The sequence below is a fragment of the Arachis stenosperma genome, chromosome 9 (assembly GCF_014773155.1).
Source record: "Arachis stenosperma cultivar V10309 chromosome 9, arast.V10309.gnm1.PFL2, whole genome shotgun sequence".
Lineage (NCBI taxonomy): Eukaryota > Viridiplantae > Streptophyta > Magnoliopsida > Fabales > Fabaceae > Arachis > Arachis stenosperma.
Genome location: NC_080385.1, coordinates 1,981,424 through 1,999,372, shown reverse-complemented (window position 1 = coordinate 1,999,372; position 17,949 = coordinate 1,981,424). Strand labels below are relative to the sequence as shown.

Sequence of the window (17,949 nt, the reverse complement as noted above, 5' to 3'; positions counted from 1 at the left end):
GCAAACAATTCTCCTTGAAAAATACTATTACTCTCAATCATTCGTAAACACTCCCTTTGTCAACTCCTATTATAATATCTAATAATACAAGCAAAACTAACACTATCACCCGAACTAATATAACTAGCATCACAATTAATCTTAAAAGTACTAATGAATGGAGGATTCCAAAAATCATTTAGAGTAGAGAAAAAAGACATACATTATATTATAATTCAAAAATATTCCTAAACTCCTTTTCTAAAGTTAATGCCAAACAAATCACTTTGGAACATATTTAAAACAATAGCACTTTACTTTTGATTGATGTTTTAGACTCTACAAAATATTTAATTTTTTATTTTAGTTTTTATAAAATATAACTTTTTGACTTTGGACTGTCAAATTTAAAAATGATTTATTTTAACTTTTATTAGCAATTTGTTTTATTAAATATTGACGTCACATGTTAAATATTGATTAGACCAAAAAATTTATAGTATTTGCTATGATACTTAAAAAATATTGTCTAATTGTTAAATTATGTTAAATAATTAATTTTAAATTTTAAAATATAAAATTTAAATTTTTTTAAATATTTTAAAGTTATTATAAAAGTAATTTAAACAAAAGTTAGACATCAAATAAAAGGACACTATAGAATTGGGCAAAATTTATATGGATCATGCCAAAAAAAACCCCCAAATAAAGCCTTTTTTTTATTAAAAAAGGTTGAGACAAGTATGTATTAAACTCGTGACGTTAGTACATTACCCTTTATGTGAAGAGAGAATTTAATAGGATATGCAACGAAAGAAAAATAAGGACATAGTGAAGTGAAGTGGTAATTTCATGGTTCTGAAAAGTAGAATAGAAACCTCACTTGGGTCTATCTATCTAATATCTAAATCTGACCCTTTGAAGATTCAACTAAGTAGCTCGCAGCACATAACAACATAACCCTCACTCACTCCCTCAACCATTTCATTTCAGCTCTTAGCTTCTTCTTCACAGTAGGGTTGCGTTTCGTTTTCTTATCGCACTTCACAACAAACAAAACGCGACCTCTCTCTTTCTCTCTCTTCTTCGACCCTATCTATCAGTATCACTCATTCTCCTCTCTCTGTTTCATAAACCCTAATTCTCTCTCTCTCTCTCTCTCTCTCTCACACACACACACACACACACTTTCTCTCTCTGCAGCAGTAACAATGGGTGCTTCGCTGCCCCCGAAGGAGGCCAACCTCTTCAAGCTCATTGTTGTAAGCTTCGATTCTCGCTCTCTTTCTCTTTTTTACTTCTATTGATCCAACTTCAATCTCGTTCTCGAATCTCGATTTTTTTGCATCCTTATCAATCTCTTGAAACCCTAGATTATCGCCGCTTTATTGTTTCGCCTCTCGAGAATCTGATTCCTGTGTTTATTGTATCTGAAAACAGTGGATTGTTTGGGGGATCTTCGGCTTTGTTTTGTGGTGTTGTGATTTTGTGGTTTTCAGCGTGGATTTCATTCATGACTGGATAGTGAATAATTCTCTTGTGTACTTTGGAGCTTTTAACTTTATTGGTTCTATGTAGGAAGCTGGTTTTTCTTACTGCTTTGCTTGTCTCTTGATGGTTCTTATAGTTTAGAGGGTTTTGAATTGTTTTCTTTGAAACAATTCTTCGCTTTCTCCTGCAAGCTGCAGACATTGGATGTTGAGGAAATGTGAACTGTTTTAGAGGGCTTTTTAGTGCTTAGTGGTTGATATGGAACTATGTGATGTATTTTTTACATAATTGGAAATGTAGAAGAAAATATTTAATATAAACTATTTTTTACTAAAAGGTCTCGGTACTTGCGAATATATGTTTTATTCCCAATTTTACTTGATTTTCTCATGTGCAACAATGTCAAGTTGTCAACCATTGGTAATGATTGAAAGTTGAAACATGACGACATAAAACATGATCAACAGAGAAATTATAAGATAACCTGATAACTGGGTGAGTGTGTTAATACCCTTGCAAAAATACGAGTGATGAAGGAATGTCCATTGTTATAAGCATGATTATTGTGCTCATTACTCTTTTAAGATATTATAACGGAAGAGTGAAAGTAGTTGAAGTGAATACCTTGCTTTGAGTATTTTCCACTTTAAATGAGTTTTCTTTTAAGGACTTCGTTATTGCTTGCAAGCTTATGTAGCTAATCTTTATTTATTTACTTATTTTATATCTTGCTGTTAGGATATTTATGTAAGTGAAGTACTTTTTGATTTTTGAGGTGACGGAAAAGTGTCATGAGGTTTATTTATCCTTGTTATTGGTGCTGCAGAAATCGTATGAAACCAAACAATACAAAAAGGGCCTCAAAGCAGCAGATGCCATCTTGAAAAAATTCCCAGATCATGGAGGTATACTTTGTTTTGAACATTCTTTGTTCATGCTTCTGCCTGATTGCGGGCATTTTATTTATTTCTTAGTTGTTTTATTCAGTGAAAAAATGAACATTAGTTCCAACCCTCAACCACCAAAATAAAAAGATTTCCAAAATTACGACTTCTGCCTTCACTATCTCTTCATTTTCATTGCATCATGTTTATCTCCTTTGGCTATATTTTATTTCTATTTATATTTATATATCTGTTCCCTTTTCTGGATGCTAGAAACTTTATCGATGAAGGGTTTGACATTAAATTGCATGGATCGTAAGTCAGAAGCATATGAACTTGTCCGTCAAGGATTAAAGGTCTGTGTGTGTTTGTTCATGTTACATCATTTGTCAATCCTATGATCATTGGTTAGATGATCCATTCTTAATAATTTTTCTATGCAGAATGACCTTAAAAGTCATGTTTGCTGGCATGTCTTTGGTCTCCTTTATCGATCAGACAGAGAATACAGGGAGGCGATCAAGTGCTACCGAAATGCACTGAAAATTGATCCTGACAATATTGAAATCCTACGTGACCTGTCTCTCTTACAGGTAGTGTATTAATTATTAAATGTCTTTTGCTTCTAATTGTGTATTTAAAGCAAATGTATATTTATAAAACTGGAAAATGACTTTGATCTTCTGGTTTTAAATTTTAGAGATATGTTTGATTGGAGAGTTAAATCATGTATGTATAGTTCACTAGCTGCGTGCTTGTGCCTTGCATGATGAAATATTTGTGAAAAAGCTTGAGGATTTATGTGATAGTCTCTGTGATTCAAATTATCTGTTACTCCGATCATAAATTTTTGATTAAGCTTACCATTCACACACATATTTCGTTGACTCATTTATTACCATTTTTATAAGTAATAAAAAAAATCTAAACAGTTCTAACAATGAAAGCATTAATGCATAAATTAATTAGTATCTGTATAGTTACTCCTTTATTTTGTTTTTTTTTTTTTAATTTGTTTTATACAAATTAATGTAGTGTTAGCTAATTTGAACAGGGCGGAGTAGTGTGCTATTTGATAATGTTTTGTGCCCATACATTTTGAAGTTACATTTTGTCCAGGTGTAAAAGCCAACTTGTAATGTTATTTACTAGTGTAATGTATTACGAATAACCTTCACAGTTATAATTATTGTAGTTAATTTTCATAGAAAATGATCTTGCCCTCAGCTTGAAGACATGAACTGGAGCGCATAAAGTTCTGCTATGTTGTACTGTTGTATGCATATTTTTTCACGTAGTATGTATATAGGTGGAGAATTCTTTTATGATGTAATTTTTTTTCTCATGTTGCTTTTTGTATTCTCGCTCACAGGCTCAAATGCGGGATTTAAGTGGCTTTGTTGAGACAAGACAGCAACTTTTAACTCTGAAACCAAATCATCGCATGAACTGGATTGGTTTTTCTGTTGCCCATCATTTGAACTCTAAGTAAGATTTGGATTTATATTGAGTTAAATGCTTTTCCAATTGATGCTCTCTGAACTGCCTATGTAAAGTACTAGTAGCATGTTGATCTTAGAGCATATGCTTTAGTTCATTAATGTCTCCTCTTTATTACTGTTGGTTTTGACTTTATATGTGTAAGTATAACTGGCAGTTCACCCAATTGTATTTTTCTTCTGATACTTTGTAATATTATCTTTCACATGTATAACAGTGCATCCAAGGCAGTTGAAATTTTGGAAGCATATGAAGGGACTTTAGAAGATGATTATCCTCCAGAAAATGAACGGTGTGAGCATGGGGAAATGCTTTTATATAAGGTTTTCATCTTGCAGTGTGTCTACTGCTGTTTCTTGTCAATGCATAATGTTTACCACATAGTTGTTGTTTGATATAACCTTAGCTATTAATATTTTCTCAACAAGTTCAATCCTATTCTCTTCCACTTGGGTTGATGTGAACTTTGATCCTGTTGCTTTAAAATAGTGCAAATAGTTCTGATACTTCTATATCAGTATAATTTGTTAACAGAAATTAGCTTTTTTTTTAAATATTTTTTTTTTTATTTTTTATGGGAAATATGCATGTAAAATACACATGTTGCCTAAAATGTGACTAAGTGATTAGAAGCATGTCAATGCAATTTAGGAAAATAATATGCACCTTAGATGCCCGATTTTGTCAAATAAGTAAGAGAGTATACCCGAGAGTATCAAGAGTAGTTTGCACGGTTTCAAAGTAACAGGATTAGAGTGCAGTGGCAGAAGTGCAAATCGACCTAATTGAAGGGAGTCTTCTGAATTTTTCTTAGAATACTTCAGTTGCTTGATTCTAACATCAAAGATTCTGAAAATTTTCTGACTCTTAGTTACATTTTGCTGAATTTGAATTACTTTGCTTCCATTTCTATTTATTGATGTACAAGAATAAAAAGTCCTGGCGATTTCCGAGCTGATTTTCCCTTTCATACTTTTACAGATTTCTTTATTAGAGGAATGCGGATTGCTTGAGAGCGCTTTGGAGGAGTTGCGCAAAAAGGAATCAAAAATTGTATGTATGTTATATGTACCTAGGTATTTTAATGATGCATCTTAGGATTCATGGTATAATGAGTTTTCTGATTGTCTTTATAGGTTGATAAGCTTGAATATAAAGAACAAGAGGTTTCACTTCTAGTGAAGCTTGGCCGTTTAGAAGAAGGCGAAGTCTTGTACCAGGCATTACTTTCCATGAATCCTGATAACTATAGGTGATTTTTGTGGTGCTTGTGCTTTTGTTGGACTATCTCAATTGCAAAGTCTTTCAATGTGTTCATAATTCTTTTAGCTTTGGTATCAATAAATTCTTGTAGCCTTAATGGCTCTCAATATCTCAGGCTGTTAGCTTTTTATGTCATTTTAATAGTATATAGTGTATACTATTTGTATAGTAAATTATTAACTTTCTAAACCCTTTGTAAGCAGTTTCTTTTGTATTGTTTTTTGTCCACGATATTGTTGACTTGTAGAGTCTAACTAATAATTCGTCACATGTGTTAAAACTCAGGTACTATGAAGGTCTCCAAAAATGTGTTGGGTTGTATTCAGTGAATGGCCAGTACTCACCGGATGAAATAGATCGATTGGATTCCTTGTACAAATCACTTGGCCAGCAGTATAAATGGTCTTCTGCTGTTAAGGTATTGCATTATAGTATTTTGTTATGGATGCGTTCAATAAAATATCTCGCCTTAATGTATCCAACTCCAAGTTATCAGCTCGTTACTATTTTTAAATTATGTGCAAGGGAAGATGTCTGTTTCTTCTTAAGTCATAACCCCTTTGAGATTTAGATTTGCTTTCTCTGAAAAGAACAATAATTGCTTCTTGGTATCTGTTCCCTAGGTGACAAGAATCTCATTGTTTCTTCCATAGTAGAAAATGTTGATGACTGGGATGGAATATCCATTAGCATAATGTCTGTGGTGATATTTTTATTATGTATTAGTGATTTACCCTTCTAGAGCCATCTCTTAAAATGCATTCTAAAGTAGGGTAGTCCTGGTTTCGTGGTCTCTTCGTTGAACAATGTGTGTGCCTTCTAGAATGTTAGCATAGCTAAATGATTCCTGGTTCTTCTCCTTGTTTTATTTGGTTATTCTAAGTACATCCAGTGATAGGTTTTCTGACAATTAAGTTTTCTAAGATAGGATTATATGTTTGGCTTCCTTGGCATGTTGAGAGATTGGAGAACTTTTCTTTATAGATAGGTTTTCTTTTGGCTAGTTTTTGGTAATGTATAGAGGATCTCTTTTCCTCCTCCTCGTATTATTCTGCTCTCTGTCTTTATGATATTCATTTATTTGAAGGGGAAAAAATGATTCCTGGTCCAGTACCAGTAGTATATTTCATGATTTCTTGTAGAACCTAGAATTATTGTTGAAGTGCAAGTGCTTAAACCTTTTGATGAAGTTAATTCTTTGAATTCATTCTTTGCTGAATCTCGTTTGGCAGAGAATACCCCTAGATTTTTTGCAAGGTGACAAATTTAGAGCAGCAGCAGATAATTATATTAGGCCTCTCCTAACTAAGGTATTCAAGTTTCTTTTCAGCTTCAAATTATGCCTCGTTCAGGTTTTTCGAAGTTGATTGTGATTTCTTTCTTTTGTATTCGCTCCAGGGAGTTCCATCTCTTTTCTCTGATCTTTCGTCTTTGTATAATCACCCTGGGAAGGTCAGCTTTATCCCTTACATTTCTATGACTGAAAAACTATGAGATATTTGATTGTATTTTTTCTTCCATCATGTTATGTAGTGGAAGAAGATAAGTTTCCTATGGGTTCTGATTGTTATTTTTATTCTTTTGAACTTTGTTCAGGCAGACATTTTGGAACAACTTATTCTCGAGTTAGAGCATTCAATTAGGACGTCCGGCCAATATCCCGGGAGGTAAGATATACTTGTTAACTTTTTTGTGTTTTAGTTCATGACTTGGTAAAACTATTCTATGGGGTAAATCTCATGTTGTGATACTCTTGGTTACCTCTTGAACCGAGGAAGAGACTCAAATTGCAAGGCAAACAAAAGCTGTCCGTTGCCGTTGCATATCAGTGATTGAAATGACCTTTGGAACAACTATAAGCTAAGCACCAAAGAGAAACCATAAACTCAACCCTATTCCATTACAAATAAATCACAAAACCCCTCATAATACGTTAATAGTTCTTTTCTTCTTTTTGGTGACTTACTCATTTTTATAATTTATACAGGGTGGAAAAAGAACCCCCTTCAACTCTTATGTGGACTTTGTTTTTATTGGCTCAGGTCTGTAGCTAGTTTTCATATTGGTTTCTTGACTATCTTTTCTTTCCCTTCTATTTTTGGCCTATTTATGAGGATTTTTGCCGGTGCAGCATTATGACAGACGAGGCCAATATGAAGTTGCTCTTTCCAAAATTGACGAGGCCATAGAACACACACCTACTGTTATTGATCTATATTCCGTCAAGGTTTGCTTATTAATAATTTTCTAAGATTATATTTTTTTTCAAGTCCTTTTATGCTGTAAAGCTTTGTATTTTAAGTTCACTTAACAGACTATAACTACAATGTAGTTGAAGCATAAGCTTCGGTTGGGTGGGTCAACTTTTAGCATTTGTATGTGGCACTAATTTACAACAAAGCTTAACTAAGTAAATTGAGACTGAATTTGGAACTAACCATGATTTCTTCAAATGCCAATTTTCCACAATGTAATTGATATCTTTGTATAACAGAGTCGGATACTGAAGCATGCTGGTGATTTTGCTGCTGCTGCTGCATTTGCAGATGAAGCCAGGTGTATGGATCTTGCCGATCGTTATGTTAATAGTGAATGTGTTAAGCGCATGCTGCAGGCTGATCAGGTTTTGTAAACGTCAACCACATAACTATTATATTTGTGGCTTCCTTGTTTGCCTTTTCGGACTCTGCTTTATTATCTATTCACTTGTTACCCAAAGGTGGCTTTGGCTGAAAAAACTGCTGTACTGTTTACAAAAGATGGTGATCAACACAACAACCTTCATGACATGCAATGCATGTGGTCAGTATAGAATGATGGTTTTGATATTTTGCATTATACAGGGTACATTTTGGTTTAACATCTGACCATATATTTTGACATTTATCTTATGAAGGTATGAGCTAGCCTCTGGTGAAAGCTATTTCCGTCAGGGTGATCTTGGACGGGCACTGAAGAAGTTTTTAGCAGTTGAAAAACATTATGCAGATATTACTGAAGATCAATTTGATTTTCACTCATACTGCTTGAGGAAAATGACTTTGCGTACTTATGTGGAAATGCTTAAATTTCAAGACCGGTTGCACTCACATGTTTATTTTGAGAAAGCAGCAGCTGGAGCTATAAGGTGAATGTCATGTTTTCTTTTGTTGGTTTATTAATGCTGTTAATGCTTTGGCTAACTGGGTTAGCACATGTTGGAAGCCCTACACTACATTTTAGTCACAATGCATTTTGTGAAACTATACTCGTGGCTGTTTTTTTAAAAGCTACTGTCTTTGATTTTTTTCAGTCTCAGCTCATGCGAGGCCAATAGGGTTTCACATGTGCTTTAAGCTGTGTGGTTTTTTAGTTTTATGAGCACCCCTTAGCGGCTGCTCTTACTGTAAAGCTTATTTACTTCTTATTTTGTACCAATGGATCTCATGTCTGTAACTTTTTCAATTTGTAGATGCTATATTAAGTTGCATGATTCTCCCCCGAAGTCTACAACTGAGGAAGACGACGAAATGTCAAAATTGCTTCCTTCTCAAAAGAAGAAAATGAGACAAAAACAGAGAAAGGCAGAAGCAAGAGCTAAGAAAGTATGTTAGTCGCTTGTATAGCTTCTTTGGAACTTATTGAAGGAATGGTACTAATCCTGGCATTATATTTTTTAGGAGGCAGAAGAAAAGAATGAAGAGTTGAATGCTGGAGGGGCTTCAAAGTCTGGGAAACGACATGTAAAACCTGTTGATCCTGATCCACATGGGGAGAAGTTGTTGCAGGTTGAATTTGTTTCCTCTATGTCTATTGGGACTCTTATTTGGTTGTTTCAAATTTGATTCAGTATACAAAACACAGTTTTGCTCCCTGGATTCCATGTAGAAAATGAGTCAAACATAGGTACCATTCTGACAGTTGCCAACCATGTATTGTGGTATTTTGGATTTTTGCAGAAAATCCTAACTATAGGAAATCAGGTGAATGAGTGAATAGACCAGGAGTACAGATCTAATTCTTTTGTTCATTAGCCGTTTCCTTTTGAGTACAAACACATTAAATTGATAAATTAAATCTCTCTAGAGCTGCTTAGCATCAACTCTATCTTTCTAATAATGTTATATATTCATATTTGAGAAACTGGAAATCAAATATGATACTTAGTGTCAGGTCAATCAATGTTATGCAAAAATCTCATTTTAAACATTCATCTGTCATTTATATACTGTGCTTGTTTTAATTGTGAAGGGGACAATGTCTTGCATGTCATGTATTTTCCTGACTTAGGTGGAAGATCCACTGTCAGAAGCCACGAAGTACTTGAAGTTGCTGCAGAAGAATTCACCTGATTCATTGGAAACACACTTGCTTGCTTTTGAATGTTATACAAGACGAAATAAGATTTTGCTTGCACTACAGGTAATTCTGGATTTTAGGGGAGCCCAGTAACTTTATCTGGCTTGTTGAATTTTCGTGTTGTCAAGCTAGTAATTAGCTTGGGCAAAACAGTTGTGGATGTTTTCCTTGCTATTGTATGCCTGTGACCATGATTCCCCAAAACAGGACACAGTTCATGTTTATGGGGGAGCTCTACTTTTAACAACAATTAACAGCCATTGTATAGCTTCTTTTACTTGAATACTTTTATTTGCATTCTTATGAGGTTATAGTGTACTACCTTTTTCTTTATCATTGTTAGATTACAATGCCTCTTAAATATTTCCTGTGTTTATTTGATTGTAGGCTGTGAAGCGATTGCTGAGGTTGGATGCCGAACATCCCGATTCTCATCGTTGCTTGGTATGGTCTCTCGGAAAAAAAAATTGAATAAATTCCTTGCTGTTGGGTTTAGAAAGTTTGGTTTCTTCAAAAATCGAATTAATTCCTTGCTGTTGGGTTTAGAAAGTTTGGTTTCTTAAAATATATCACAAAAAAAAGCCATGCTTGTCAAAATTATAATTAGTATGATTTTTCTTTTAATTATGATTGTAGTGGAGATTATGAATTGCATGAAATTTTTATGGGGCATATTAAGTAATCAAAAGAAAATGATCATTTATATTGGCACCTGCTGCGTCCAGTTCACTATTAAATTTGTATATTCTCATGTTTTGGGATACTATTTCCTCTCTAATGTTGTGATTTCTTCGAGTCTACCAAGCACATATGTAGCTATTCTGCTGTCATTTATTTCGGTCTATCTTTTGCAGATTAAATTATTCCATAAAGTGGGGTCCATGAATGCACCTGTGACTGACGGCGAGAAACTGATTTGGAGTGTCTTAGAAGCTGAGCGCTCAACCATCAGGTTCCTGATGTGATTGATTTTACTATAGTAATTCTGGAAGCTGGTGTATTCATTTCTGTATTCATTTCATGATGACAATTCAATTCTTCATTTATTCCCTTTCTGCAGCCAGCTGCATGAGAAATCTCTGGTTGAGGCTAACAATGCTTTCCTTGAAAATCATAAAGGTTGTGGTGAACATTGTTATCAACATGGCATTGGAAATTCCTTTCTGTTTCTTTTTGAAGATTACTGACGCTTTTTTTCCCTTCCAGATTCTCTCATGCACAGAGCGGCTTTTGCAGAAATCTTGAGCATTTTGGATTTGAACAGAAAGTCTGAGGCTGTCAAGTTGGTTGAAGAGTCAACAAACAATTTTGTGCCAAGGTAATGTGTTGCAACATCTGAAGCCATGTATTATGCCCACAAACACATTTCTTGTGTATCAGTCTGTTAAGTATTAGAGTAAGGGAACATTTTCATACAGATTGTGACTGCAAGTCATCATCTCACTCCATGGCGGGAGAAAGAAAAAGGGCGCAGGTTCTCATTAGTAATATAGACAGGGCTTCAGTTGAATGTTGCGAAAATAGAAATTAATTGAGAAGATGAGATAGAATCATGAACTATCTTTCCTTTGATGGGGATGAGGATGAGTTGGAGGGAAGTTCCCCGCATTGTGCCCCCACAAAGGAACGATCAACCAATAGTATTGGGTACAACCCAAAAAATAGCAGCCAATGCAATGAGCTATAGCTCAAGTGGTGCTTCCCTTCGATCATATCATGAATATTTGCATTTATATAGGGATTTGATCTGTTTACCTGTCCCGTTACACATTTCCCACAGCTTTATTAGGAGGAAGAAAAGGGAAATAAAAAATGAAATTGAGGTGGAAAAAAATTTTGGGAACTTGTATCATGTTTGTGTCAGTTAATGTTTCTTGTTTCTATCTATATCAATTTCGTTTTTTGATGTTTCACTCAGCAATAATAAATCATTCTGTTGCTGTTCACAAATGTCTTGATAGTAATGGAGCACTTGGACCGATCAGGGAATGGACACTTAAAGACTGTATTGCTGTTCACAAACTTCTTGGGACAATACTACATGATCAGGATGCTGCATTGAGTAAGTAAAACTGGACAGCTGTGTTGTGTGTTTTGTTTTTCTGTTGGTTAGATGTGAGGACCACTGCTAATGAAAATTTTAGTACCTGATATTTGCCATAAATGTGCCAAGAATAATGTGATTTTGAGTTCATTTTCCTGTGAAAGTATTGGAGATCAACCAATTCTCTGAAGCAAGCTAGATCCTGTTATAATTAAGGGATAGAGGGTAAAGGAAATGGAAATTGTTTCCTTGAAACAGTGTTTTAATTTTCACTTCTGGGATGGGGTCTGGTACTCGCTTTTAACCCTGTTTCAAGATTTTAGTTGATATGCCATTTAATTTGATGTTCTTATATTTCAAGGAAAATTCCGATGCATAATCCTTAACTTGTTGCCTAAATTTTATACCATTGTCTATTTTTCATCCCCCTTCTTTTCTATTTCACCTTCTGTTTGGTGCATTGCAAGGTTAATTATATGTTCTTGCAGGATGGAAATCACGATGTGCTGAGTACTTCCCTTATTCTACATACTTCGAAGGCAGCTGCAGTTCAGTCTCTCCAAACTCGGTCTACAGTCAGTTAAGCAAAAACTCTGAGCATGAAAGTTCGAACCATTCGACGGGTAGTCAGAATGCGGGCCCTATCAAATCAAATGGGAAACTGGATGCATTCAAAGATCTCACTATCTGACAAAGTAGAGGACATCCATGAGGCTAAGTTTATTGAAGGTACCTAGTTTGGATGCTTGATTAACCAAACTGCATTTGACATTCCAAAAACGGCCCTCCTTTTGCTGTTTGCTGGGGATAAGGGCCACAGTTTTGGTGCGGGTTTATTGCAAATCTTCACACACGTCACTCCCATGTATTTTTCTTTGCAAGTTCTCCCTCTCCCAACTGTGAAAATGTATTCAGATTGCAAATGTGTATAATCTTACCAAAAGAAGTGTTTTAGGATTGAATATTTTTTTTGTTCACCCCTTATTTCCGGAGAGGTGGTAAGCGGAGCCGCTGGATTTCCACCGTCGTCCTGGTTGTCATTTTGGTCATTGGGAGAGCGCTACAGAGTTTTAGGTTCTGGTCCTGCATCCAGTCAACATAAAAAAAGTATACGGTCGGAGAGCATGTTGTACCTTTCCTATTTTATTTGCTTATATTTTCATGTATAAGCAGTGAATTATGTTATAATTTTTGCCACTGCAAGCTGAAACGGCAGCTTTGATTTTGGATGAATTTAGCCAAGATGAATTGGGGTTTAGTACCGATCTTGTTTTGAAGCATCTGCTTGTTTTTCATTCGAGAAAAAAATGTTTGGTTTCCTCACGAAGGTGTACTTATGACGGAAGATTATTTAGGAATTCTAGTGCGTATCTTCCGTTGTATTAACAAGAACTAGAAAGAATTGCGTACATTAGATGTGTGCAATGCATTCTAGGTTGAGTACAAATTTGGGATTATGATATCCGAAACTCGTGACAGAATGGTGGATTAGGAAAATGGTACTGATGTGTGGTTTTAGTTTAGTTCAAAGGATGTTACTGGGAAAAAAAAAGGATCTCTTATGATTATACTAAGCGAAATCTATATTAATGAAGATGTATGAGGTGTTTTAAAACTCGGCATATTGTGATTGATTCTAGTAATTGGAAAGGAGTATTGGTTGAAGGCAAGGGTGTAATATTATATTAAGAGAAATGCTGCGTACTAATTTTTGTTGTACAATTGGTATTGGGTTATGTATTCTTCACCATCATGTATATATATGGAAAGCCCGTCTTGAGTTTGGTGACATCTCGGTGTGTGTGACGTAGCGATAATTAGTGTATTTTACACTCGGTTACGTGATTGTGCAATAATAAGCAATAACATGGTCCTTCACGCTTTTCGAAGACATGATTTCAAATCTTAAAATACTTGGTACTCTAGTAGTGGACCACTAAACAAAGAACGAGTATAACTAGTTAACTACCAGTTGCAATTATTCCCACACTCTTGAATCTTGATATTGGTAGGAAAATGATGGGAAAATGACACGTGTCTTTTTTTCACCTGGGGCAACAAAATAAAATATACTTCAGCTTGTAAGTGCTTACGCAGATATGTTATAAATTGTATAGGAGCCCTCACAACCGAATAAAGTATCTAACCTGCATGATTGCATAATATGATTGAGAGTATCTACTACCTGTGTCAACTCTTCTTTGGCTTAGTTAACGAAAGATCATCTAAGACAACTTCCACCATGTTTAACATTGTGTAATAGATAATAATAGATTATCTACAATTTGATACAATGTCCATGTTTTCGTGATGATCATATACTGTTAAATCTGAAAGAAGTATAATAGTTATGTTTAGATTTCAGTGAATATTGACTCCCTGTGTCTGGATATTGTAAGTCTGTGTGTAACTGAATCTGCCGGGTTTTTGTATAATTATTTCTGAAGAACTTTAAACTCAATGTAAATCAAAATCAACATTTTGATTATATTTGGTTACAATGTACATACATACAATACAAGATTAGTGCAGCCTATATTCTAGAACAACACTTGATATGGAAAATTGGGGAAAGGTGCTAATGTTGCATCTATCTTCATCTCTCTAGCAACAAAAAAACAAAAACACTTCAAGGCAAGAACCCAAATATGACCAATATCAGGGAAAATGCAACTGCTTTGGTAACTTGACTTCATGTAAGCAATTACTAGCACATTGAATACCACCGAACAACAGAATTGTCTCCCTTTTTGTTTTCTCATCTAATGCTGATTGGAACCCATGGCCGAATGTGCACCTTCATTGTTTGTACCAACTTCATATTTACAAAGAGGACAGGATGCATTTATCTTTAACCATTTATCAATACATCCTACATGAAAGATATGAAAGCATGGTAGCTCCCGAAGTTCGTCGTTGTCTACATATTTTGCCAAGCAAATGCAGCAAGCCTGCAATTAAGTCATGAAAGATAAAAGATATTAATTTACAACCAACCAAGTCAAACCTGTATATAATTTTGATTTTCCTTCTTTTTCCCCCTCAGAAGGTGTGTGAGGGTAACGAGAATCATTGACACAATAATTATTGAATATAGGCACACGCAAAGATAAACCTAAACAACATTGCCTGAAGTATGAATACTACCAAACATATCCAACAAAAACTTACAGAATCTTCTCCTGATATAGGCCGTTCCTTTTCAGTTCCAGCAGCTAAAATTCCGCCGTCATCTTCAGCAGTGATATTGACATCCTCAACACCACTATTTTCATTTTTCTTCAATTTGAACTTGTAGACTGGCAGAGCGTTAATGGATTCTATTGAGGCTCCTCTGTTTGGTGAAAAATCCTCAGGAATGCCGAAGACAGAAATTATGCAAGGTAGGCAGCAACAAATTGTTGCACACAGTATAAAGGGCATGGCATATCCGATGCAGCTGAAGGTAAGGAAGACTATACATAACCTGCACAGATAGAAACCTATATTGTTAGAAGACCTGAAAAAGTGAAAAACAAAGTGAAAATAAACTGTTTGAGTTATGACATTACCTATACAATTTTGGAGCATCGGAAGGAGAAGTGTGACCTCCAAAGATCCACACATTGCCAACGACAAACCAAACTGCAAAGAAGCAATCCAAGGCCATCTTGAAATGGTCTACTAATCCATTAAACCTGGAATTTTCCAATAAACTTATCAGATGAAAATGAGTATTTCAATAAATTAGTTGCACTTTGCGATTCGATAACTCAGGAAATAAGCTGCATAAATTTGGTATATATGATAACGGAAACTTCCCTTTCCCAACTCACTGATATTAAAGGAAGCAAGAACAAGAAAGTTCTCCTATGCAATACATTGATTAAATCCAGATGCAGAACAATACAGAACGATGTTGTACAGGTTCTGTATTAACTTGAATTTAACACAGAATAACTAAGTGGAAACAAGGTGTTACAATTTTTAAAAGGTTCAAAAGGTTTATAGGACTTAGTAGTCGGCTTCACGTTAATATGATTTTAGTTTTAAATTTAAAATCAACTCAAAAAGCTATAGCTTGCCAGTTATATTCTAGAAAAAAAAATTCTGTAAAAACGAAAGAGAAAGGGGAAAACAACAAATTTCATGGTTAACAATATTTTTAAAGAATTCACACCTAAATTTTACAACTATTTTCTCCCAAATGATACCAACAAAGGATGAGAACAAAAGACAGCTTCACCCATTACCTACTCCATCTGGACTAGGGTCCATGAATCTGATCATGTTCACTGCAAGTACCCTATTTGGGTCTGTTTGGCTATAGTTCAGAACAAACTACACAGAATCTTGTTCTAAAATTGTTATATCCCCAACTTCTTCTAAGCCCTCAATATCATCCAAATGATTAAGAAATCTATATTTCAATAAAGCCTGACAAAGGCTCAGAATGGTTTCACCAAATGAGCATAATATCCAAATCAATTCTAAGATATGGTTATGTTGTATACTCAATTGACTGAACGTAATTTAGAAGATTTATAATTTATACCAACAAATTTAAGCGGAAAATGTAGATTATGGAACACCAGTATCTACTCATTCTATTGTTTTTCCATATGAAGAACCTTGTGCCAAAAAAGGACAAATAAATAATTAAATAAACAAATCTCATAACCATGAAAACAGAAGTATCAGAGCTTGCAAAAAATGAAACACATACCTAGAACTAAACACTGCAGGAATTCTAGCACTTCCTGCAGACAATTCTGTAGTGTGACTATTGTCGCTGTTCGAATTATGGGTAACAGATATGGCAGTATAAGTAGTTTCTGAAGGGTTACTTAAAGAAGATCCTTGAGATGATCGAGATATATCTGGTTCCGCAATTTGATTATAGTTTTGATATCGCCAGTAAAGAATAGGAAGAGTAGCAACACAACCAGCTGCATAACCCACAATCCATGCGAACAATGGGGCTTGGGGATGTTCATCTCTTGACATTGACAAGACAACAACAGATGCTATGATCTGACCCACAGTGACAAAAAGCTCAACAGAGACCCATAGACCAGAATTTAGTGGGCTCCTTCTGCGATGATTGTACCCTTCTCCTCTTGTCAATGTCGAACTTCTAGGACTAAATCTAGGTGAAGCAAATGAAGCTGTTTCACGGGTATGGACATCCGTGCTGACACTAGGTTGATTTTCATGCACTGCAGGGCGTTGATTATTAGATGAGTTGGATAAACCATCATTGTTCCTTGCAATATCAATTATGTGCTGATGATCATTGCGGGATACCAGCTGCTCCATCAGCAATGGACATAGATCACTTTCAGTGTTACTATTCCGTTGCGTGTCGGTGATATCCATCTAAATTACCATACCAGAAGACAATAATACAAAGATCTTCCCAAACATTAATCTGCTTTAATAGGCAAGTGCCACAAAATCTTGCAGCACTTTGCACTATGTGTCGTAAAATATCAAGTTCTTGTCCTGTTAAAGTATCATAGATTGTTAGCAAGTCTAATTACCAAAGTACATAGTCTGTTTCCAACATTTGCTATATCTTAAAAGTGGAAAAATAAATAAATAAATGACAACTTCAACTTCAATTCATATAAGATCAGAGTCCTTCATACAATCAACCAGGATTGGCAGAACATTATATTGAGCTGTAACCATAAAATTTTATTATAAGTGGCACTACTACATGAAGAATATCTTGATCTGACAAAACATTATATTGAGCTTATATTAGCAAGAACACATGAATAATCTTGAGGGAAGAAATGGTGAATCACCCCCCCGCCCCCTTTCCCCCCACAAATTCCTTCTAACGCTGTACATTAAGGCTGCAATTTCAGCGTAATTTAGATTGATAAACTGAAACAACCTAGCATCATCACCTATGAACACGGAATTAGAGGAACCAGGGTTTATGCCTTCAGGTGACTAAATAGTGACCAAAATCGAAACGCTCTCGATAAAACAGAACCCTACTTCATTCCAAATTCTAAGTTTAAAGCCCTACAAAAATCTAACATACTCAAAATTAAATTACCCCCACCCCCCAAAATATAAATATATTAACTCACCCAGCCAACCCAGCAATTCAGAGGGAGAAATAAAAAACCTATCCCAAACCTGTTGAATTGTAGTAATTAACGAAATCTAACCGAAAAATAATAAAAAAAAATAAAAGACGCAGAATTTGCAGACAGCATAAAACCCTAATTTGAAAATGCGAAGACTAAAGTTGAAAATTTTAGACTTGACGAGAAGGAAGAAGAAAAAAACTGCACCTGATTGAGCTGAATTTGGTTGATGCAAGGAAGGGGTTTTCGATGCTCAACACCGTTTCTTCCCCTTCCAATTTTCCCCTTTTTTTTTTAATTTTTTCTAATAACAAATTTACGAACCAAAGAAAGCGTTTCAGAGAGAGAAACAAAGAAGAGAAGG

At 35.0% G+C, this 17,949-nt stretch overlaps 2 protein-coding genes across 2 annotated transcripts; one reads left to right on the top strand and one right to left on the bottom strand.

Moving 5' to 3' along the window:
• The first annotated feature begins 932 nt into the window (after positions 1 to 932).
• Positions 933 to 12,757, top strand: LOC130947870 (N-terminal acetyltransferase A complex auxiliary subunit NAA15). Its single transcript, XM_057876588.1, has 26 exons — positions 933 to 1,241; positions 2,297 to 2,375; positions 2,628 to 2,710; positions 2,798 to 2,947; positions 3,727 to 3,842; positions 4,072 to 4,177; positions 4,836 to 4,907; positions 4,991 to 5,106; positions 5,403 to 5,535; positions 6,350 to 6,427; positions 6,516 to 6,569; positions 6,714 to 6,784; positions 7,105 to 7,159; positions 7,249 to 7,344; positions 7,612 to 7,740; positions 7,837 to 7,919; positions 8,014 to 8,244; positions 8,569 to 8,701; positions 8,777 to 8,884; positions 9,387 to 9,518; positions 9,843 to 9,899; positions 10,310 to 10,407; positions 10,516 to 10,574; positions 10,662 to 10,773; positions 11,417 to 11,517; positions 11,988 to 12,757. The coding sequence occupies exons 1-26, from the start codon at positions 1,191 to 1,193 to the stop codon at positions 12,188 to 12,190; spliced, it is 2,706 nt and encodes a 901-aa protein (XP_057732571.1). The 5' UTR covers positions 933 to 1,190; the 3' UTR covers positions 12,191 to 12,757.
• A 1,153-nt stretch (positions 12,758 to 13,910) lies between these two features.
• On the bottom strand, positions 13,911 to 17,949 carry LOC130951775 (E3 ubiquitin-protein ligase At1g63170). Its single transcript, XM_057880498.1, has 5 exons — positions 17,793 to 17,949; positions 16,205 to 16,983; positions 15,051 to 15,176; positions 14,671 to 14,965; positions 13,911 to 14,450 (listed from the first exon to the last, which is right to left on the bottom strand). The coding sequence occupies exons 2-5, from the start codon at positions 16,855 to 16,857 to the stop codon at positions 14,262 to 14,264; spliced, it is 1,263 nt and encodes a 420-aa protein (XP_057736481.1). The 5' UTR covers positions 16,858 to 16,983; positions 17,793 to 17,949; the 3' UTR covers positions 13,911 to 14,261.

Bases quoted from the DNA above. Each gene is read 5' to 3' on its own strand.
- LOC130951775 (XM_057880498.1), bottom strand. From the start codon at position 16,857: ATGGATATCACCGACACGCAACGGAATAGTAACACTGAAAGTGATCTA. The intron at 15,177-16,204 runs GTATGTGTTTCA...GGAAAATTCCAG, and splicing joins CCTGCAGTGTTTAGTTCTAG to GTTTAATGGATTAGTAGACC. The intron at 14,966-15,050 runs GTAATGTCATAA...CTATCTGTGCAG, and splicing joins GATGCTCCAAAATTGTATAG to GTTATGTATAGTCTTCCTTA.
- LOC130947870 (XM_057876588.1), top strand. From the start codon at position 1,191: ATGGGTGCTTCGCTGCCCCCGAAGGAGGCCAACCTCTTCAAGCTCATT. The intron at 2,948-3,726 runs GTAGTGTATTAA...TCTCGCTCACAG, and splicing joins GTGACCTGTCTCTCTTACAG to GCTCAAATGCGGGATTTAAG. The intron at 10,575-10,661 runs GTTGTGGTGAAC...TTTCCCTTCCAG, and splicing joins TTTCCTTGAAAATCATAAAG to ATTCTCTCATGCACAGAGCG.